Source organism: Galeopterus variegatus, unplaced genomic scaffold (genome assembly GCF_000696425.1).
Source record: "Galeopterus variegatus unplaced genomic scaffold, G_variegatus-3.0.2 Scaffold7613, whole genome shotgun sequence".
Lineage (NCBI taxonomy): Eukaryota > Metazoa > Chordata > Mammalia > Dermoptera > Cynocephalidae > Galeopterus > Galeopterus variegatus.
The window spans coordinates 15176-38380 of record NW_007733724.1 but is presented as its reverse complement, the minus strand read 5'-3'; the positions used below and the strand labels follow the sequence as shown (position 1 = coordinate 38380).

The 23205-nt window shown below is 35.9% G+C and overlaps 2 protein-coding genes across 2 annotated transcripts; one reads left to right on the top strand and one right to left on the bottom strand.

Moving 5' to 3' along the window:
* Positions 1–10242, top strand: LOC103607652 (tetratricopeptide repeat protein 14). The gene is made up of 13 exons (XM_008592133.1): positions 1–282; positions 751–875; positions 1117–1316; positions 2657–2741; positions 2903–3032; positions 3318–3473; positions 3890–3961; positions 4376–4495; positions 4600–4722; positions 6693–6810; positions 7776–7885; positions 8806–9878; positions 10025–10242. Exons 1-12 carry the CDS (start codon positions 122–124, stop codon positions 9725–9727), a joined length of 2322 nt encoding a protein of 773 aa, XP_008590355.1. The 5' UTR covers positions 1–121; the 3' UTR covers positions 9728–9878; positions 10025–10242.
* Positions 10243–14028: 3786 nt separating this feature from the next.
* On the bottom strand, positions 14029–22716 carry LOC103607654 (coiled-coil domain-containing protein 39-like; the record flags this gene model as incomplete). The annotated part of the gene is made up of 7 exons (XM_008592135.1): positions 14029–15069; positions 16384–16469; positions 16609–16785; positions 16931–17071; positions 17918–18024; positions 18447–18606; positions 22593–22716. Coding segments are annotated over 7 exons (940 nt in total), but the record flags the coding sequence as incomplete, so codon positions are not given.
* Between the last annotated feature and the right edge of the window lie 489 nt (positions 22717–23205).

The following is a 23205-nucleotide window of genomic DNA, read 5'->3' as shown; positions in this document are numbered from 1 at the left end:
CTGTGTGGTTCCGGCGGCTTCCAACCTGCTTCCTCAGCCTTCCGGACCTCCGGGCCCAAGTAGTGGGCACGGAACAGGGGACTAGCAGCCCACTGGCCATAAGGCCCAGCAGTCTCTGGCCATGGACCGGGACCTTTTGCGGCAGTCGCTGAATTGCCACGGGCCGTCTTTGCTCTCCCTGCTCCGGAGCGAACAGCAGGACAACCCGCACTTCCGGAGCCTGCTGGGGTCGGTGGCCGATCCTGCCCGGGGCCTTCTGCACCAGCAGCAGTTACAGGGCAGGTAAAGAGACTGCTGCGCTGCTTTGAGGCTGGGGAGGGAACGCATCTCGAGGTTCCACTACCGCAGCCTAGCGCTGCGTCCAGGAACAACGGAGCCGCGGCCGTGAGCATGTGAGGACTGTCGCGCTGGTGCGGAGAGTTTGAGTGGAGGAGGGTCTGCGGGGAGGGTCTGCGCTCCTGGTGGTGTGCAGTGCGGGCAGTGGGCGAACTTTTCCTCTGGCACTGCCTAGCAGAGGCATGGACTCTAACTAAAAGCCCTGGGGCTTTCGTATCTGGTGTTGGAGGCATCACTTTTTAAGTTTAATCGCCCTCCATCTCCGGGTTGGCAAATGAGGGAATGCCTGGTTGAAACTTTTTCTCGGAGGAGTTCAGGGTGAAGCTGATTGGGCGATGAAAGCCATAAGCAGAAGCTTGGACGTAAAAGGTTTTGCAGATAAACCAATTTTTATCAATTTTGTTTCTTTTTAAGAAAAGAAAGGAGAGTTGACAACACGGAAATACAAAACTTTATCTCCAAAAAAGCAGATCTTCTTTTTGCGGTTTCCTGGAAATCAGATGCACCCGCACCTTTTGGAGTTCATGAAGACAATGAAGGTGAATTTAGTCTTAAAATCTTTTTTTTAAATTTTTTTTTATTTATTGGTGACTGGCTTGTACGAGGATCCGAACTCTTGACCTTGGTGTTGCAACACTCCTCTCTAGCCAACCGAGCTAACCAGCCAGTTCATTCGTCTTAAAATCTTTTTAAGATTGCTGTTTAACGTACTTCAGATGAAATGAACTCAAAACAATTGTTAGTGATTCTGTTATTTTTTTTATTTTTTATTTTTTCCAGATCATTATGCAGTCATGCCACCTTTAGAACAATTCATGGAAATACCTAGTATGGACCGGAGAGAGCTGTTTTTCAGAGATATTGAGCGTGGTGATATAGTGATTGGAAGAATTAGTTCCATTAGGGAATTTGGTTTTTTCATGGTCTTGATCTGCTTAGGAAGTGGCATCATGAGAGATATATCCCACTTAGAAATCACAGTAAGTTACTTTTCAGTTTGGATTGCTTCTGTTTCTTATATATTCATCTCAATACAAGAATTATGTCTTTGCATCCAGTTACACTTAAAGTATACTTAAGTATACTTGCTGAAATAAATAAGTATTAATTGAAAAAAACAAAGTAGCTTTTCTTTTAAAAAAATTATTAAAGAGTAACTTCACACCATTTCTTCCTCCATTTCTGGCTTTGGGGTTTCTTTTGAACTCTAGTAGGGATTGCCCTTTTTTAAATGCTCAAAAAGGTATCCATAGACATGGTGAGGTTGATTGGTAGTCTGCACTTATTTCTTCTAATTGAACATACATATTCTGGTTTTTTTGTTGCTTTTTTGTTGTTTTTGTTTTGTTTTGTTGGGTCGCTAGAGAGTACAAGGATCTGAATCCTTGACCTTCGTGTTACAAGGCCGCTAAAGGAGCTAACCCGGCCAGCACATATTCTTAATTATTCTTAGTGTTTGACATTAGATATGTGCATGTGGATAATTCAGAGAAAAATTCCTGATATTTATATATTTACAATAATTAAATGTATGTGATTTGTACATTATAAGATATTCTACCCAAAATGAATAGTCCTAAATTTGAGATAGTGTGTTGCTTTAAAAGATTTGAAATTTCCTGCCTATCCAGGCAGTTGAAAAGGAGGAAAAGCATAAGATATTAGACTAGATAAAGACATAAAAACCTTGGGATAATTACGTTTTATTTTCATTGGAATCCCTATACTTTCTGAACAAATTTTAGTGGTTTTTTGTGACAAATGCAAAATATCTTCTTGTTTCATAATCCATATTATATTCGGTTCCTAAAACTAATAGAAAGTTTCATGAGATTTTAGTTTTTGAATTGAACCAGAAAATATGTTTTGCTATTGTTTGGACACAAATTACTTGTAACTTAAATCCTTATTTTAAACTTTATGGTGGTGGTGATTTTTTAATGTTCATGTCAACTATTTGCTGTTCATACTGAAAAGCTAAAAGAAGACACTGTTCTCACCGAAAAATGAATATTTGGTGTTTTAAAATGCTCTCTCTCTCTCTCGAGACCATGGGTTCGGATCCTATATAGGGATGGCCGGTGCGCTCACTGGCTGAGCGAAGACACTGTTCTCACCGAAAAATGAATATTTGGTGTTTTAAAATGCTCTCTCTCTCTCTCTCTCTCTCTCTCTCTCTCTCTCGAGACCATGGGTTCGGATCCTATATAGGGATGGCCGGTGCGCTCACTGGCTGAGCCTGGGGCGGACCACACTGTGCCGAGGGTTGCGATACCCTTACCGGTCCAAAAAAAAAAAAAAATGCTCTCTCTCATTGCAGGCTCTTTGTCCACTAAGAGATGTGCCTTCTCACAGTAAACACGGGGATCCTTTATCATATTACCAAACTGGTGACATCATTCGAGGTGATCAGTTTCATCATACTAATAAAAAATAACAGTTGTTGAATTATTGCTTTTATAAAATTTAGTCTATAAGAGTAGTGTTTGGGAAGTGTTATATTTTTTATGTTAGTTTATATTTTCTTATTAATCAGCTTAGTTCTTTTTCTTTTTTTTTTTTAAAGCTGGAATCAAGGATATTGACAGATACCATGAAAAGCTTGCAGTATCTCTGTATAGCTCATCTCTTCCACCATACCTATCTGGTATTAAATTGGGTGTAATTAGCTCTGAAGAACTTCCTTTGTACTACAGGTAATATTCGTATTATTTCAACAACAGTTTGTTACAAATGTTTCTTGGATTAAAAAACAGCAAATTTTGTCAAGCTTCTGACAGAGTGGAGTTTTAATTTCTCTTATTACAAGATGTCTTCATAAACAAACTTCGCAAAAGGAACCATATAATATTGCCACCCCTTCATGTACAAAAATGGTGTTAGCATTTAAATCTCATGTGATGATGTTTATTAGAAATGGGATGTGCTAATTATATTACTCTTACATTTTTGTATATGTGTGTGTTTTTCTTTTTTTTAAGGAGGAGTGTTGAACTCAATAGCAATTCTTTGGAGTCCTATGAAAATATCATGCAGAGTTCCTTGGGATTTGTTAATCCAGGAGTAGTTGAATTCCTTTTAGAAAAACTAGGAATAGATGAATCTAATCCACCATCTTTAATGAGAGGCCTACAAAGGTATAGTAAATCAGTATTATTCTCTTAGGTGGTAAGGGAATGGTGCTAAGCCCAGAAGCTGCATAGCTGAAGGACATAATTGACCATCTTAGGCCTAGTGGCAGGAATATCCCAATGGTTGAATGAACCAGGTGATCCCATTTCCTAGACTGTACTCTCTTCTCAGTGTTCTCAGTGATTAGATGTGTACTATGTGACCAAGTAGAGAGAATGCAGAAACTTTTTTTATAAGAATTTTGTATATATGCTAAAGGAAAATACTGTTTAACAATAATTATTTTTGACAGTTCAAGGATTTTGCTATGTAAATGGAATACAAATTTCTTGGGATTCACTCTTTCAGTGTTGTGTTCCTGTCAGGCAGAGTGAAGTATAATTATTTAACAAGTATTTACAGTTTGACTTTTCTTTAATAGCAAAAATTTCTCTGAAGATGATTTTGCTTCTGCTTTAAGGAAGAAACAATCTGCATCTTGGGCTTTAAAATGGTATGAAAACTGTCTTTCAGCAATTATATTATGTAGTCTAAAAAGTAAGAGTAAGGCAAGCATTCGCATATCATTAAGACCAAAATTTGTTTATAAGTAATTTTAAAAGATGCCTTTCTGACGTTAGTTTTTTTTAAATAGGTGTAAGTGGTCTTAAGTTGTACACTTAACAGACTTAAGTTTTTTTTATCCAGCATTTTAGTGTTTTTCAAAAGGAATTGGTACCGATATCTGAGTTTTATAAATATTTATTATGAAAATATCCAAAGGCAGAATGCTTCTTAGGTATGAGAGATTTTGAAAGCCAAATATTTGTCAAATTTGATTACATTTACTTTTAAAATTTATTTACGCTAACATTTTATTTAGATATTTTGTGGAATGTTTGTGATGCTTTATAAACGTCTCTTTTAGTGTCAAGATTGGAGTTGATTACTTTAAGGTTGGACGCCATGTGGATGCTATGAATGAATACAATAAAGCTCTGGAAATAGACAAACAAAATGTGGAAGCTTTGGTAGCTCGTGGAGCACTGTAAGTGATTTGTGGATTTTAAGGAATGTTTACAAGGTAAATGTGAACAGGATTTATGAATAGCTCACAAGATAAATTCTTCTAATTTTGTTTCATGTTCCCAGATATGCAACAAAAGGAAGTCTGAACAAAGCAATAGAAGATTTTGAACTTGCATTAGAAAACTGTCCAACTCACAGGAATGCAAGAAAATACCTCTGCCAGACACTTGTAGAAAGAGGAGGACAGTAAGTCTTGGATTTTGATAGTTGACCAACTACTATAAAATCTTGAACTTAACATTAAGAAAATACAAATGTATTTCAAAATGTTCGTGGAAAGATTTGTATTATCTTTTAATTTTATTTTTCCACAAACTTTTTGAAGTACCCTTGTAGCATCTTTAACTCAGTTTGAAACACTCTTCACTTCAGTTTTGGTTGAACATGTTTTTAAATTTGGTCCTCCTTTTTAAATCTTCTAGTCCCTTTTTCATGCCTTGTTACTCTCCAATCTTTGTGATTGGAGATATTTTAGTATCTCAAGATCATTGTTCTGAATATGTTTTCATTACATAGAAATATAAATGGAAAAGTACAAGAGATTAGGTATTTTTTTCCTGGACATACATTAGATTTTGTTTTAATAATGAGGAATTTAATATCAAATTCATTTTATTATCCTTCACACATATTACATTAGTAATATGAATTGAGTGTTCTGTAGTTAATTGTGAATAAAATTTTGCTCTTATATTTAGCTATTGCTCCACTTTGTCCAGTAAAATCCACAAATTCAGATTAAATGGAAGAGCAAATTTTTAAGTAACAAACCTAACCTATGTGTTACTATCCTGAGATGCTGGCATACTGCCTGGCATAGTAGCTGTATCAAATATTTGGTGATTTGATACTAATTTATAAAGTATTTGAAGAAATAACAGTACTTTAAATATAATTTGGTAACAACCTGCCTTAATAATTAAAAGCCAGTTTCTCATTAATAGTATCTTTTTGCTGTTAATTTTTTAAGTATATTTGTCTCTTTTCTGTTTCATGAATTTGTATAACTATTCCTGTTTAGATGCCCATTCCAGTTTGAATGATTATAAACTTCAAGTTAATGAGCTTTTGTAGTATTTGTTTATAACTCATATGAAGTTCTAATTAGTGATTGGAGTAGCTTTTTACTTTCTCACTAAGTAGATAGCTGGTACCTACTTAGATGTGCTTGTCTTTATTATCCATGTATTAGTGTCTTTTAGCTGAGTGAATGGCAACACCATCCAGTTATTCAAGCCAGAAATATTGTTCATCTTGATTCATCTCTTACTCCTATGTCCACTCTGCTGATAGAAAAGTGATGCAATTGTGTTATATTGTTCATCTTGATTCATCTCTTACTCCTATGTCCACTCTGCTGATAGAAAAGTGATGCCATTGTGTTTTACAGTGCTTTTTCCTTCTAAGAACCAAAAGTATTTTGCAAAATCCTTTTACTGCTCTATATCCAAACTTTCTAATTCTTATTTTTTACAGCAGACTTCCTATTGCTTTCTTTGCGTAATAACTTCGTATAGCATACATTATACGAAGTTATACGATATGTCCACTCTGCTGATAGAAAAGTGATGCAATTGTGTTTGTTTTACAGTACTTTTTCCTTCTAAGAACCAAAAGTATTTTGCAAAATCCTTTTACTGCTCTATATCCAAACTTTCTAATTCTTATTTTTTACAGCAGACTTGTGAGCTTCATCTAATGATTACCCTATCTACAGGCTGGTTGTGATATACATGTGTGTGTTGGTATTACCAAAGAACTTTAACAATGAATTTTCTAAGAAAAATTTTTTGTAGAAAGGAAAATTTTTCATAAACTATTAGGAAAAGCTATCATATGTAATTCTGTGTTGAAGCTTGAGATAATACTAAATTTCTGGACTCATGTGTTTTCATGTATTACCATAAAAATGTGCCAACACTGGATGTATAGTATGACTTTAGTTACTAGTAATACGTTTCTGCTTGTTTTATGTAGTGATCTCTTTACCAAATAAATGGTAAAAAGCACATGATTTAGGTATTTTTCATTTGGAAAATAACTTGCTAAATGTGACTTTTCCCTAATAAATTCTCTCATATAAATCTCTGACCTTTATGCATGTTTGGGTACTTTTGTTGTTTTTCATAAAAGCTAAATCTTTCTTTCAAATTTAGGTTAGAAGAAGAAGACAAGTTTTTAAATGCTGAAAGTTATTATAAGAAAGCTTTGGCTTTGGATGAGACTTTTAAAGATGCAGAGGATGCTTTGCAGAAACTTCATAAATATATGCAGGTGATTCTTTATTTCCTCTTAGAAATTCAGTGATATTTAAAATGAATACCAACTAAATTTTTTCCTAGGGAAAACTATTCTAAATTACTTAAGTGGGGCATTATGAACAATTTCTTTTTAGATATAGCTTTTCCTAATTGGGTTTGACATTGTTTCATACTACCTATTCTTTCCTATTTGTTTGTACTCAAAAGTGAAAATAGCCCTATGAGAAAATTCTCTTGTTTAAATTTAGTATTTGGTTTTAAGAACTGTCCTTAGTAGTGAGCTTATCTGGTGGTTGTAAAACTATCAGTGTTGTTACTATAACTGAGCTAATTTAAATACCTTTTTGAGACATATTTTAAACTGTCTTTTCCTGTAATACTGATGATGATGTTTTCTCATGCATTTTCTTCTGAATTGGACCATTGCTGCTGTGTCTGTGACATCTGGTGCTGCTCATCCCCATCCACAAACTGGAAAATGATTTCTTATGTAATCATGCATCCAACTGGCTGTGCTATTTTTAAAATGGTTTGTATTTGAACATGGTGATTTCCCCTCAATTCACCTTAATGGAATGTCTTTATTTGAATTTTATTTATAAAATTGTGTCCTGCTTAAATTTTTCAATTTTTTAAAATAATTTTTTTATATATTTTATTTTTTACCTTTCTTGCACTCTGGGTCATGGGTATCACTGCAATGGCTTCCCCTTTTTTCATGGGATACCAACTGCAATATGGTCCTCAATACTGTTCTGGCCATTCCAATGATTAATACCAAACATCTGTATGATTAATTTTTTAATGTTAAAAAAATACTTGTTTAATGGTGGCTATCTGGTGATTTGGTTATACTGAATTGGGTTTCTGGTTGGGGGTGGTCTTTTGAATATTGGGTTTTATATATTCTGTTTTTAATGGGTTTTATATTCTGCTCTTTTTAACGTGTGGTTTTTTCCGATATCTGGGTTCTAAAAGAAATCTTTGGAATTAAGAGAAAAACAAGCTGAAAAAGAAGAAAAGCAGAAAACAAAGAAAATAGAAACAAGTGCAGAAAAATTGCGTAAGCTCTTAAAAGAGGAGAAAAGGTAAACTATAATATTCAGTACTTCTTAACTTAGGGCAACTATTGAGTTGAACCAAAAGGGCCATATGGAGATAAAGTAAGTAAAAAAAAAATTCAAGTGATAATCAATGACTCTTAAGAATTCTTATCAAGTATGTGTTCCACACATTTTTCTATAAAAAGAGATTAAGCAAAGTGGAATCTAAGGCTAGGATTCTGAAAAAAGAAAAAAAAATTAACCTTAGACCTAAAATATAGAGTAAATTATTTTAATTACCTGTATTTTACAGAGAAATGTTTTAGAACTAGAACAGTGGTTCAAAACTAGGGGTGGTTTTGTTTTCCCAGGAAACATTTGGCAATGTCTAGAGATATTTTTGGTTGTCATAACTGGTGTGGTCTACTGGCATCTAGTTGAGTAGAGGTCAAGGATGCTGTTAAACATACTACAGTGCACAGGACAGCTCCCACCCTTATCCCCAACAAAGATTTGGCCCAGTGTCCATAGTGCTGAGGTGGAGAAACCGTGAACTAAAAGTAGCCAGATATAAAACTTCAGTTCTCTCCTCTATGTGTTTAGGTAGTCTTAAGTTTTTGAGGTAGTGTTGGGAATGTCACTGTGTCCTTTAGAAATGATGGATTTGCTTAGTGACACCTGTCTCCACAAGTATTTTTTCCCAAAAGTTATGCTTGATGTTAAAATTAGATATTGTAGTAACTGAGATTATTATTATGAGAGTACTTCAAAAAGCTTGCGAAAAATTGAATAAAAAGATAATACGAATCTTTCCATGAACTTTTTGAAGTACTCTCATACGTAATTTATCTGAGCCACAGCTTCGATGCAATCTTTAAAGGAGACAAAATTGGACCAAAATCTTTATGGACGGTTTAGTAACATTTTGTACTTAACGTATCTGATGAGTTAACTACATTTTTTAGGCTAAAGAAGAAAAGAAGAAAATCAGCTTCTTCCTCTTCAAGTGTTTCTTCTGCTGATGAATCATTTTCTTCTTCTTCATCCTCTTCTTCTGGTCACAAAAGGCACAAGAAACATAAGAGGAACCGTTCAGAGTCTTCTCGCAGTTCCAAAAAGCATTCATCTAGGGCGTCCTCAAATCAGATAGACCAGAGTAGGAGAGATGAGTGCTACCCAGTTCCAACTAACACTTCAGCATCTTTTCTTAACCAAAAACAAGAAGTGGAAAAACTACTGGAAAAGCAGGATAGGTTACAGTATCAAAAGACACAGGTAAAAGAGAAAGATAGATGCCCTCTCTCTTCATCTTCAGTTGAAATAACGGATGATTTTGGAGGTAGGTCTGAAGAGCCAAGAGATTTTTATAATAGCAGTAAAACCCAGGCTGGTAGTAGCAAAACGGAAAAGCCATATAAATCAGAAAGACATTTTTCCAGTAGAAGAAATTCCTCAGATTCCTTCTGTAGGAATTCAGAGGACAAAATAAAAATTTATGGTTATAGGAGATTTGAAAAAGATACAGAGGAAAGAAAAGAGCACTACAGAAGGTGGGAGCCAGGTTCTGTGAGGTATTCCACTTCACCAGCAAGCTCAGACTACTCTTGGAAATCAACTGAAAAATACAAAAAGTGTACTTACTCTGAATCACGTGATTTCAGTAGTCATGAGCATGAGCAAAGATACCGATTAAACACAAATCGAGAATATGAAAGAGAGGACAGTTATGGGGAGGATATCAAAAAAGAGGTTCCAGAAGAAGATGGACTAAATAGCAAAGAACAATCAGAAAGCAGAGTTAAAAAAAATTTACCTCAAAATTTACTCAATATATTTAATCAAATAGCTGAATTTGAGAAAGAAAAAGGAAGTAAGCCAAAAAAATAATATGCCAAGGAAATCAGCACCATTACACTAAACACTGTTAATAAAAGTTTTGAGGTGTTTCAGTCATAACAGTCCATCCAATACAGAAATCTCTGCTCCTAAAATTACTTTTAGAGATTATAGAAAGCAAATGCTTTTTAGCTTTTCTCAAATTTTGTTTGAATTGTAGGTCCTTTTGTCACAGCTTGACTTTTTTAGGCTTTTCGTGTATATGTTTATGTACAGTATATTTTTTACTCTGACAATTTAATTTTTTCATCTAAAGATAACTCTCTGAAATGATCATTTGTTTCTCAAATTTTGTTTGAATTGTAGGTCCTTTTGTCACAGCTTGACTTTTTTAGGCTTTTCATGTATATGTTTATGTACAGTATATTTTTTACTCTGACAATTTAATTTTTTCATCTAAAGATAACTCTCTGAAATGATCATTTGTTTGTTGTATTATGGTGTATGAGAATTCCTGGGTCCACCTGATCCTGCTGTTTGAGAGAAAATTAAATTTCTTCATTGAACATGGTTTTCATCAAGAATTATTTCATCCTCTGTTGTTAAAAGTTCTCAGCTTTTGAAAGAGATTATATGTTCAAATATTTCTTGAGTACTATTTTATATCCATCGTTTAAATATTAAATTTTTTGCACGGTTTTATTTTAAAATTGTAGACAGATGGTGTTAATTTGCCTCTGAAGCCTGATTTAATTAAAATGATTTGTAAACAGCATTGGCTTCTACCCAGCTTAATAAGTGATTTAGGAATAAACCATGAAAGTTGAATAGGAGGCCATTTTGCTTATTTCTCTATTATTATTTTTCTTATTGCTAGCATTGTATCCATAAGAAACTTTTTAACTTTAAATACTGGCAAGACACTTAGAGACTATATTCCAGGCAAGAGTAGATCAGAATAGAAAAGAATCCTTTTAGCAAAAACAGCAGTGGCAGAGAAGCATGCTATAAATCGTTTTTCTTAAGGGAAAGAAAATTAGGAGACTGCTAGTATTGCAGATGTTCAGTCAGGAAGGCAGTAGGAGTGTTTCTAAATGGCCGGGGGCTGGGCTGCATTTCTACTTCCTACACTCCTCCTTTCCCTGATGCTTCCCTGGTGCCTCCTTTCTCGGGGTCTGAGTAAATTACTAGAGCAATTACAGCCTGGTTTTACTCAGAATAAATTCCGCAGCAAGAGCTGAAGAAGGAAGAGACTTGGATTGTTAAGATCCTCCCAGAATTACTGAGAACAGTATAATATACTGTTTGGGGGAGAAAGATAGGAGTCACAGGTGTTGGGTTTATGACATCTTTAGAATCTTTCCAATTCAAGATTCTAGAAACTAGATGACAGTTGGCTTCTAATACTGTTACTCATGATGGGTATAGGTGTTTGGGTAAGTGGGTATCCATCTACAAAGGTCTAAGAGAAAAAATGATAAAGGAAAAAGAGACTTGTATTCCCTGTTCTATCTTGCAGTTCTTGCCAACAGTAAAACACCAAAATGTTAAGTACTGGGTGTGTACTATTTGTGTCCTTCAAACTCCAGTGATGAGACCCCAGTGGAAAATCTGAAATTTGTTTTGCAGTGGAACAGGGAAAAGAAACCCTAGTCAAGAGCAACAGGCAACAGCAATAGAAATAGGCCAGTCACTGAAACATTGGTCTTTGCACCAAGAAACTCATCTTTAAAAAGTACTCCATTCGCAGATCTCTGGTGGGGCTGGTGGCGTGGGGAGCCACCGGCCAGCGTCGGGAGGGCAGGGAACAGGATCCCGCCCAGATCGTCTCTCCACCACACCCTGCTGCTTCCGGGAGGCAGATACCATCTCTGTGGCCTTCAGTTTGGAAAAACCCCAGACTGATTTCTGGTTGGGAGAGGGGTGACCGGGGTGCCCCCGAGCCTGCTTGATCCTGCTGGAGAGCTGGCCTGAGGACACCGAGCTGGCTCACACCGGGGGGATTCAAAGAGGAACTGTGTGCTGTAGGATCCTCCCCTGGGGGGCTCGCACCCTGGTGTGGGAGATAACTCAACCACACAGGGGGCTGCAATATTAGCATTGTATCCATAAGAAACTTTTTAACTTTAAATACTGGCAAGACACTTAGAGACTATATTCCAGGCAAGAGTAGATCAGAATAGAAAAGAATCCTTTTAGCAAAAACAGCAGTGGCAGAGAAGCATGCTATAAATCGTTTTTCTTAAGGGAAAGAAAATTAGGAGACTGCTAGTATTGCAGATGTTCAGTCAGGAAGGCAGTAGGAGTGTTTCTAAATGGCCGGGGGCTGGGCTGCATTTCTACTTCCTACACTCCTCCTTTCCCTGATGCTTCCCTGGTGCCTCCTTTCTCGGGGTCTGAGTAAATTACTAGAGCAATTACAGCCTGGTTTTACTCAGAATAAATTCCGCAGCAAGAGCTGAAGAAGGAAGAGACTTGGATTGTTAAGATCCTCCCAGAATTACTGAGAACAGTATAATATACTGTTTGGGGGAGAAAGATAGGAGTCACAGGTGTTGGGTTTATGACATCTTTAGAATCTTTCCAATTCAAGATTCTAGAAACTAGATGACAGTTGGCTTCTAATACTGTTACTCATGATGGGTATAGGTGTTTGGGTAAGTGGGTATCCATCTACAAAGGTCTAAGAGAAAAAATGATAAAGGAAAAAGAGACTTGTATTCCCTGTTCTATCTTGCAGTTCTTGCCAACAGTAAAACACCAAAATGTTAAGTACTGGGTGTGTACTATTTGTGTCCTTCAAACTCCAGTGATGAGACCCCAGTGGAAAATCTGAAATTTGTTTTGCAGTGGAACAGGGAAAAGAAACCCTAGTCAAGAGCAACAGGCAACAGCAATAGAAATAGGCCAGTCACTGAAACATTGGTCTTTGCACCAAGAAACTCATCTTTAAAAAGTACTCCATTCTGGGGCCGGCCCAGTGGCGCACTGGATAAGTGCGCCGCTTGGGAAGCACGGCGGCGCTCCCGCCCGAGGGTTCGGATCCCACATACAGACCGGTTCCCGCTCACTGGCTGAGCGAGGCGCGGGAGCAACGCCGAGGGTTGCGATTCCGTTGCCGGTCCCCAGTCTGGTGCGGGGGCAACACTGAGGGTTGCGATCCATTGCCGGACACGGAAAAAGACAAAAGACAAAAAAAAAAAAAAAAAAGTACTCCATTCTGTGTTTTAATGCTCCAGTATCCCCACATAATCATACACAGTAGTGCTCTTAAAGAGTGAAAACTACCTTTTGACATAGCCCTTGACCTTCTGGAAACTCTAGTACAGCTTTCAGTTTTATGCACACCATTTTATTTGTTAGGACAGTACCTTACCCTGCATGCTGCCTGAATTTAGAAATTCTATCTTTCCCAGGGCCTCTTTCCTGGGATGTACTAAACTTAAGCAGAGTACACAAACCAGTTCCTAAGGATGTGTTCAGGAAGCCCATCACAGCAAAAATTATTGAGGATTTACATTGTTAAGTATCCCTAGTGACATCTTCAGTTTTTTCAACATCAGTATGTCTAGTTTGTACATACCCAGGCAAGCTGTATCTTGGTTTCCATAAGTAAATGAAGCATGACTTTTGGAGGTTAAGAAAACTCTCTAGACTTGGAAACAGAGGTGTTGATCCCCTATCTTTGGGATATTACACTGGTATTACATTTGGTATATTACACTGAAGTTAGAACTGTTATTTAACAGTTAAATGCAGACTTTTATGCTGTCCTAAGAACCTAACCATTCCACAAAAACTGCTAGGCTCTGGGGCATAATTCAGTGATAGGTAGAACTTACAGTGCAATTACTGTGTGTCAAGCCTCATGCATTTTGTTTCTATATTATCCAGTTACTCACTTGTGATGTAGATAACTTACTGTATATTACAAATGAAAAAAAGCATAGAGAGGTAATTGCCCAAGGTCATAGAACTGCTAAGATATACTCTTGCCTTGACAGAATATAGTGCTTAATATTTTCAGTCTCAAGTAATTTATAAACTAATATAGGAGTGGAATAAGAACTGGTGAACAAAGTGACTTTAATCAGTTTTTTTAAGATATAAAATAAATCTTCATGCGTGGAGCAATGTCAGTCAAAAATTGTAGTATCGTTTTTTTTACCTATCTTATTCATTGGACTTTGCTAGGACTTTTCCTGGCTATTTCTAAAACAAAAAATAATCAGGAGAAACAGTTACTACCACTACTGCTTTTCAGAAGAAACTGCAAATGACAGTTCTAAAACAATGGCAATTATAATAAGAACTTTTTCCCAAGGTTTGAAGGAGACGCTCATTTACATGCATGGATTCTAATATATTTATTTGAAATCCAGTTTTATAACAGTATTCTACCCTCAATTCCAAAGTATTGGGCACATGTGGTAATAAACCTCCACTTATAATGGAATTCCTATTGCAAATCAAATTATATCTAGCTTTCTTCAAATTGTTTACTAAAGAAAACTTCAAAAATATATTCTTATTCTTTATGCTCGATTGGCTGTATCTTGAGAGCAGAATCTCTAATGTGTTTTGATTTCTTTCAAGGTCAGAGTGGGGTGATTCTTAGAAATTTTTAGATTTTGTTCTACTTCTTAGACACTTAAGCTGCGTTTTTTTATTGATACACAACATTTCACCTATTGCTTTCTTTGGGGTGATGTCATTTGTTAAAAATTATACCAAAAGAGAAGTTGCCTTTAACAGATTTTTATCCTCAAAAGTCTGGGAAATGTTTCTTTGAATAAAGAAAACCTACTTTTGGGATCTTCTGGAGTAAATAAGAATTTTCATACTGTTATTAGCTCTTAACAGTATGATGAATCTTAGAAATTTCTTCCTGAAAGATTGTTATATGTGAGTGTAGTTTCATGAAACAATGAAGGAAACTAACACTGCAAACATCAAAATTACGGGGAAACACACCATTTTCCCTATGCTTGTATAACATGTAGCCTTGTTAAGAATCTGCTATTGTTTTCCTTCTGTATGAAGAAAGAAGTAGGAAAACTAAGAAAATTACTTTACTTTTGCATTTCCCACTGGATAAAACTTGTCTGGTCATTCATATTTCTAATACTACTTCAGCAGGCCTCTCTATATGATCATTGTATGGCACCCAAATGCATAAAATGGGATTTACTAAAGTATGAGGTTTTTGTTTTTGTGTTTACAACTTGTTCAAAAGAGATTAAGATGCTTATTTGTTGCTCTTTTTGCTTTTACTATTATTACTAGAGCTACTACTAGCACTACTTGGCCTAGAAGAAGAGTCTGGGAAATTGAGCTCTAACACTTTAATCGAAGTCTGAGAAGCAGAAGTACTTGTGGTGCTCCTAGATGACCTGGAAGAAAAACCAGAATTATTGTAAATTTAATGCAGAATTTATATTTTAGTATAGACCATCTCATTGGAAAGAGACGCCATAATTCCATAAGTAATTAAAGAGATCAAAAAGTAGGCATTACTAACAATGTTAGTAATAAGTTTTAAAAGTATGGCCATTAGTAGGTATAAAAAAACTAATTTAAAAAAGGAAAAGATGAACATAGAGTTCCAAACCAGTAGAAAAATAGCTTAATAAACATGTTCCTGTAGGAGAAAAATGTTTTCAATTATAATCAATTTCTAAAAACTGGAATCATTAAGCATTAAAGTTTTGCAAGATAATTTCAGCTGGCAAGAGTAATTAAAATGATATTTTTTGTAACTTAAGGTGAAGAGGAAAGAGATGTGTATTGACAGGGATAAAGTGGTGGGGTCACTTGAAAAACAACTAGCCACAGGGCTGCCGGTTACTGAGTTGGTTAGAGTGTGGTGTTACAACACCAAGGTCAAGGGTTCAGATCCCCATACTGGCCAGCCGCCAAAAAAGAAAGCACAATTAGGCATCTAATTCTGAAATAGTAAGTTTTAAAATATATTTTATAATACAGGGATGTTCAAGTAGTACTTACTATACTCATGTAAAAATGGCTTTTAATATATAAAAAATGAAACACTCTTTCAGGACCTCCCTTTTTCTTTGTGAAATCTCTGCACGTACTGAGGAAAAGTAGTAAGTAGGTGCTGAATATAGAAGATTGGGAATTCAAAAGTCAGGATCATCATATTATTTTGTCAGGAAAGCACAGAGTGTTGATTAAGCCTCCCTGATGACAATTCAGGATAATAATAAACGAAGGAAAAAAATAGTTTCCTTTTTAGCAAAATAAAGCATCATAAATAAATCAAATCCTGATTACATAAAATTTTACAATGTGGTTTGAATAATAAAAATACTCCATCTGTCTGCACACCTAAGTTGCCCTTTTGTGATTTATAAATTTTCACCCAACTTGGGGTTCACCTCCGAATGCTAGATGTAACCCCCCAATTTTACACTGCTTTATTCTACTGAAAGAGCTGGTAATCACAAAGCACTTGTGCCATAATAGAAATGATGACGACAGCAGAAATCAGAAGGAAAGTCTTGCACTGATGGCTGTTTGTACATCTGATATATGTGATGCTGACAGGTAGCTGAGGATAAGGAGAGCTAGCAGTGCCAGCTAGCTAGTGGCCAGTCCAATAGCTGTGGGGATGTGGAAGTGGCTGGGTTCACTTAGGATAGCAGCTTTGAGAGTTAAGGAGATTATTTTGTTAACTTTGCACTTACCTTGCTGATAACAGTGAAGTCTGTGAAGGTGATCTAGAACTCCGACGACTGCCTTTAGTACCAGCTGTAGGTAGTTCTAACCCATTCTGGAGGAATATTCAATAACAATCATTAGTATTACTGCATTTTAGAAAAAAAAAATTAGATTTCACTTATGAATGCCATAAATTTTTTTATTTTCATTAAGTGTTTAAGACATATACTTAATAGAAAGTACAGTATTACTTGTTGAAAGTATGTTTGAAGGATAATATGGATCTCAGCATTTTCTGTGACATCAGCCAACATTTCATCAATGATTTTGTGAAACTGTTTCACTTCACGAAGTTTGATGTCTTGTTCTTCTAGTGTTTCCTCTTCTGTGTCTTTCAAAAGACGGATTTCTTTTGTGACTTTTGCACACTGTTGGTAAATAATAGTCGATTATTAAATAAACATATTTTCTAGAAGTTAATATTTTTTAATGGATGAAGGAGGATTTGGGTTTACCATTTGGTACTTAAAAAAAGGAAAAGATGACAGGTCAGTTTTTAAAAGGTATCAATACCTGTTTAGTTACTCTTTCTAATTTTGGCTTCTGCTCCTCAGTTTCTTTACTTAATTGAAATGAATAAGCTTGCTTCTCTGATAATTTTTCTTTGACATTATTTGCTAAATGTTCCATAACTTCTAAAGTATTTTCCATGCTCTGCAGAAAATAAAGTGTTAACATACTTTTTGGTTAGAATCAAAACCCAAAATGGCAAGTATTTTTATATACTTGCCATTTGTCAAAGCATTTATTTTTAGTTCACTTATTTTTGTATTTAATATACATTCATTCCATTGTCTAATAAGTATGATGGTCTTATGGATGAAGTTTTATATACAATTCCACTGGATAGTATTTTTCTGGTAGTACTTGGGAAAAAATAATGTAAACAATGGCTATTGAAATTGTATAAGTTTCAAGTATTCATAATTCATAGCATGTGTTTCTTCAGCTTTATTAGTAAAAAACAATTTTTATATAGGTCCTACTTACCAAGCACATTCTTTTGTCTTTCAATGATTTGATTTAGTTACTACTTTCTACTACGTTATTTTTACTTTTCAAACATTTTTTAAGGAGAAGTCTTATCCTACTTACCAAGCACATTCTTTTGTCTTTCAATGATTTGATTTAGTTACTACTTTCTACTATGTTATTTTTACTTTTCAAACTTTTTTTAAGGAGAAGTCTTAACGTGATCATTAAGGAAGTAAATAAGAGTTTATTAACTAAGGGTTAGTGGATAGATCATAATTAGCTAGCTATGATCTATCAGCTAACAACAAGTAATTGTCAGTGCCTAGCACTGGAATTTTAACTAATTTCCTTAATACTTTGATCACTTTTTTTTTTCCTTTAAATGAGACTATTACCTCTTACTATCTACTTCCCTAAAAGAAGCTCTAAATAACTGTCTTCTTTGTGCAAGATCAGGAGAATAGTTGTAGTAATGATAATTGACTTTTTTTGAGGGTTTATTACTAAGGAGACTGTAGAATTTACCTGGATATCTTCTTGAAGTTCTCTCATTTGTCTTTGTTTATATCTGTATTTTTCATCAATAGCTCTTTTTTGTTCTTCTAGTTGAATTTTTAGCTCATACTCATCACCTATAATTTAGAGAATTTTTAGTTTAGATTTTCAACATACTAAATAAAAAGCAATCTTAAATTACTACATATATTAAACTTCTATCATGTTTTGTTATGAAAGTTTAAATTATTCCTATCTACTTGTACAAAAATAGTATCGGCATTTCTTGTTAACATAGTCAGCATTAAGCTGCAATTTTCAGAATTGAAATTAATTCCCTAGAGAAATGATATGCCATAGACCAGTAAAACTAATAATGTAAATAACATCTTAGCAGACCACTTACAAGAAGGGATGGAATGTGATTAGTTTTTCTGACCCAATCAAATATGGTGCATTTTTGTTTTCCATTTCTCAGAGAGTTCCTCTTTTTAAATTAAATAGCTATACAGCTTTCATTGTATATATTTATAAAAAACATTTAATAATTCCTACATACTAGATGGAGTCACTTTTTTAAAAGATTGTTTGTAATTGTAGTTGCAGCTGTTCAGTACTTGCAAAGTATTTTCTAGAGCATAGATTTCTTTTTCAGCTTTGTTGATTTTAGCATCCAAACTGTCACCTTCCCTTTGAAGTTCTTCTTTTTCTTGAGCAGCCTATAAAGTACAGAACAGAACTATATCAAATAAAGGTATTATCATGGGGTGGGGGGAGTCTGTCTTTGGAGCAGAAAATAGTTTACCTTGGGGCCTAAACATGGCACCAAGCATTTACTTCCTGCACTTGATTTAGAGTGGAAGACCAAATCCTCAGGCCTTCAAAATATGGCACAAAAGATGGAAAACTGTGATGAAAATGTGACTTACCAAAGCTTATATAAAACTCTCCAGCAAAAATGCCAAAAAAAGTTAATCGGGTATAACTTTTACTGGTTAACTACAGGGAGGTTTAAAACTAGGTATTTAATCAGAAGAATGTTTCTGGCCTCAAAGAGGTTCAGGAAAACTTTCTCATTTCAAATCTTAGCAGTAAAAAAAGTGAACAAGGTATGTCCAGGAAAATAATATTTTCATGTGTATATTTACCACAATTTAAAAAATAATTTTAAAAAAATATGAGAAAGATCATAGTGCTAGAAAAGATGAAGTTGATGAATTGCTAAAGACCAAAATTTCCTCCATGAGTGGACATACTCAGTGACTTTTTACCAAGGTAACACTGTTACTGGGCTAACCTCTCTAGAGTTACACCCAGAAAATTCCAAAGAACTCAAGTTAACAGAGATGGCATGCATTTATATTAAAAAGTACCAGAAAACCCATTTTTAGTCAAAATCAACTAATAGTTGTACCTTTTAATTCATTTAATCACTAGATAGGAATTTTTAAACCAGAATAAGAAAGATAAGTTTTACTAGTAATGTTTCAGTTAACATTTTCACTATTTGTCAATTTTTTAAAGTTATAACAAAAAAAACAGATTAAAAGCTATTAGATAAATTATATCTAATTCCTTTAAGTTGAGTCTAGAATGAACAAACATTTAAAATATAATAGTGTATTGGGAGAAAGAACTGGAATGAATCAAAACAGATTTTATTTGTGGATTGACTACCAGTGAGTTGAGTGACATTAAATAATTCACTTCCTTTCTCTGAGCTCGGTTTCTTCATTTTCCAAATGAAGGTGTTGAATTTGTTCATCCTATACAAATTCCCAGTCTAATTCCATGTATAGTTTGAAGTTCTAAAATTCTAATTCCATTTGCTTCTAAATCAGAGATGATAAAATGTATACCTTTTATTTTGAATTGGAAAAGCTGGTATTTGGAAGAAATTTTGATAATTTTCTGACCAGCATTTTAAAGCATTTTCAAGTAACTTAATTGGACAATTTCATTAAATTGTGGTCAGAACTAGACTGTCTCCTCATAAAGACCAAGAGTAAGTTGGAAATGAGATTTGAAAAATGCCAGTTCTTGGGCCGGCCCGGTGGCGCACTGGACAGTGCACCGCTTGGGAAGCATGGCAGCGCTCCCGCCCGAGGGTTCGGATCCCACATACAGACCGGTTCCTGCTCGCTGGCTGAGCGAGGCGCGGGAGCAACGCCGAGGGTTGCAATCCCGTTGCCGGTCCCCGGTCCGGTACGGGGGCAACACTGAGGGTTGCGATCCGTTGCCGGACACGGAAAAAAGACAAAAGACAAAAAAAAAAAGAAAAAGAAAAAGAAAAATGCCAGTTCTTCACTGGTCACTGATTCTGTTTTTCAGTCTGGCTCTTAAGAGTCAGATGCTATAATACTAGGATTAATAAAAGGAAGAACAAAACCATGTGTGCCCTATAGACCAAAGGCTACTACAGAACCAAAAACGGGAGCTATGGGTTAAACTGTGTCCCTGAAAAAAAGATGTTGAAGTCCCAATTCCCAGTACCTCAGAATGACTTTATTTGGAAATAGAGGCTTTGCAAATATAGTCAAGTTAAGATGAGGTCATTAGAGTGGGCCCTAATCCAATATGACTGGTGGTATCCTTATAAAAATGGGAAATTTGGACACAGACATGCACAGAGGGAAAACTATGTGAAGAGGCAAAGGAAGGACACCACATGAGGGGCAGATTTTGGAGAGATTCATCTCAAGCCAAGGAATGCCAAACACTGCCAGCAAACCACCAGAAAGAAAAGAGGTATAGAACAGATTCTCCCTCAGCCCTCAGAGGGAACCAACCCTGCTAACATCTTCATCTTGGACTGCTAGACTCCAAAAGTATGACAGTAAATTTCTGTTATTTAAACCATATAGTTGTGGTACAGGTTGAACATCTCTACTCTGAAAAGCTTCAAAATCTGAAATGCTTTGAGCACTGACATTATGCTCAAAGGAAATGCTCATTGGAGCATTTCAGATTTTGGATTAGAGATGTTCAACCAGTATGTATTCTGCAAATATTCTAAAATCTGAAAAACCCCAAAATCCAAAACACTTCTGGTCCCAAACATTTCAGATAAGGGATACTTTGTTACAGCAGCCCTAAGAAACTACCACCACTGTAAACAGAAGGAATACTCTTTCCTCACATAAAACTTGTCTGCTTTCCTGAGAAGTAGGTTAATCAGCACCATCACAGCAATAACAATAATGATAGCTGACATTTACTGAGGGCTCATTTTGTGGTGGTACTGTTCTAAGTAATTAACATATTTTCTCATTTACTTCTCTCAACAAAAGACAGTACTAGCATCCTCATTTTGCAGGTCAGCAAACTTGATGCCCAACTTGGTTAAATAACTTATTCAAGGTTACCTACCTAGTCAGTGGTAAAACCATGATAAAAGTGGAATAAGGCACTTTTTAACACCAGTACTTTTAAGTAACACATCACAGCCCTTGTTGGTAGAGAAACTTAGTTGAAATTGCAGTATCTACCTGCTTCCCAACACCTAACAAACTAGAGCCTACCCTTCACCCTTTGGGAACATTTAAAACCTGGGAGAAGGAAAGTCCCATTGTATTGGTCAGAAGCCTGAGATATAGACTAACAAGTTACAAGAAAGCTTTGTGAGCTGGGACTGATTTCTTATAGGTTAGAATGTCCAGAAGCAAAATGGTAGGCATTCAACTTAGTGTATGTGTTAGGGGCAGACTTGAAGAGGGCTACAGGAGAAAACTTGGGAGATTAAGTAGATAGAAGTTAGGGAAAGAGCATCCACAAGGGCCGTCCTCTGAGGATGTGAACTGGGAGATCGTCCCACCCCTATCCATGTATGGTACAGGGAAAAGAGTGTTTTGAGTAATTTCCCAGACCTTTCTGTAAAGAAAATCATACCTATTGGGGGTATTTTCTACATGGGAAAGATAAATAGAGCAGCACTCAGAAAGTGACCAATTCCTGATCACTTCTGAGTTTCCTCTTATGGGTTCCTAGGGTAAAGATAACCATGAGATGACAGAATTCTCAAACATCAGAAAGAAAGTAGATGCACCTGATCTGTCTGTCTCCCATGTAACATAAGGATAGGGAAACAGCCCTCTTCCTCTCTACATAGCTGCCATACCAGGCCTGCAATGGTAAACTGGAATTTAAGATTCAGAGGTGGTATAGCACCAGGGGATAATGTCCAGGATGTGGCATGGGAGTGGGTGGCTATAATGAATGAAAGCTTTGAGCCTGAGGTTTTGAACAGGTTGTCACATGCATGTTGAAGGCATGCAGAATGATATTGTGTATCTTTTTTTTATTTTTATTTTTTGTCTTTTTCGTGACCAGTAAGGAGTTCACAACCCTTGGCTTGGTGTCGCCCGCACCGTGCTCAGCCAGTGAGCGCACCGGCCATACCTATATAGGATCCGAACCCGTGGCGGGAGCGCCACTGCGCTCCCAAGCGCCACACTCTCCCGAGTGCGCCACAGGGCCGGCCCGATATTGTGTATCTTAATGAGGGGAAATGACATGACACAAATGATAGCAAAAATCAAGTCTCAAAGAATGGTCAAGTAGAATGAACCGAACTGAACTCAAAAGAGGAGAGTTTTGAAGCAAGTTAGCAGTAGGTTTTGGGAAACAGAGCAACCAGAGGATTACTATGAAAGAGTTAACAGAGAAAGGATACTTCATACCCCAACTGTAAATCATTTAAGATTACCTTTATTACATAATAGGCCTGTGTTTTCTCCTCTTCTCCTTCAGGAGGTAGCATAACAACAGTAAGAATTTCATATCTATTCTTCAGCTTATCAATTTTACTTAGCCGCTCATGAAATTCAGCACTAATATGAAAAGAAAAAGGAAAATTAAACACTCAAAAACAATATACATTTTTTAAAGGACTATAACGTGTTCTTATTGAAGACATTTGGATTTGTGTTACTACTGAACTCAATCAATTTAAATGTATCCTCAATCAGTTTAAATGTATCTTGTGTCGTCTTGGCAGAAGACACAAGATTCCTCCATCAGAGACAAAGGACTTTATTATTCATGGCACAACAAATAGCTTGAGCTCCTGTTTGCACTGGTCCCCTTTGCTACCTAAGTCCCATGGGGGCAAGGAGGGACTCAAGTGGATGCTACATGCACAGCAGGTTTGTGTCACAGCTGAGGAATCTCAAACTTAGGTAACCCAAATATTTTTAATGGAAAATAAGCAAACATGCCTAACTTTTGCTCCAGAGGAAGATACTATTTCTAGCTTCTGAGTCTGTTTTCTATTTGAACATCTTTTAAAAGATAGTCCAGAACAGAGCAGTCAAGTGCCT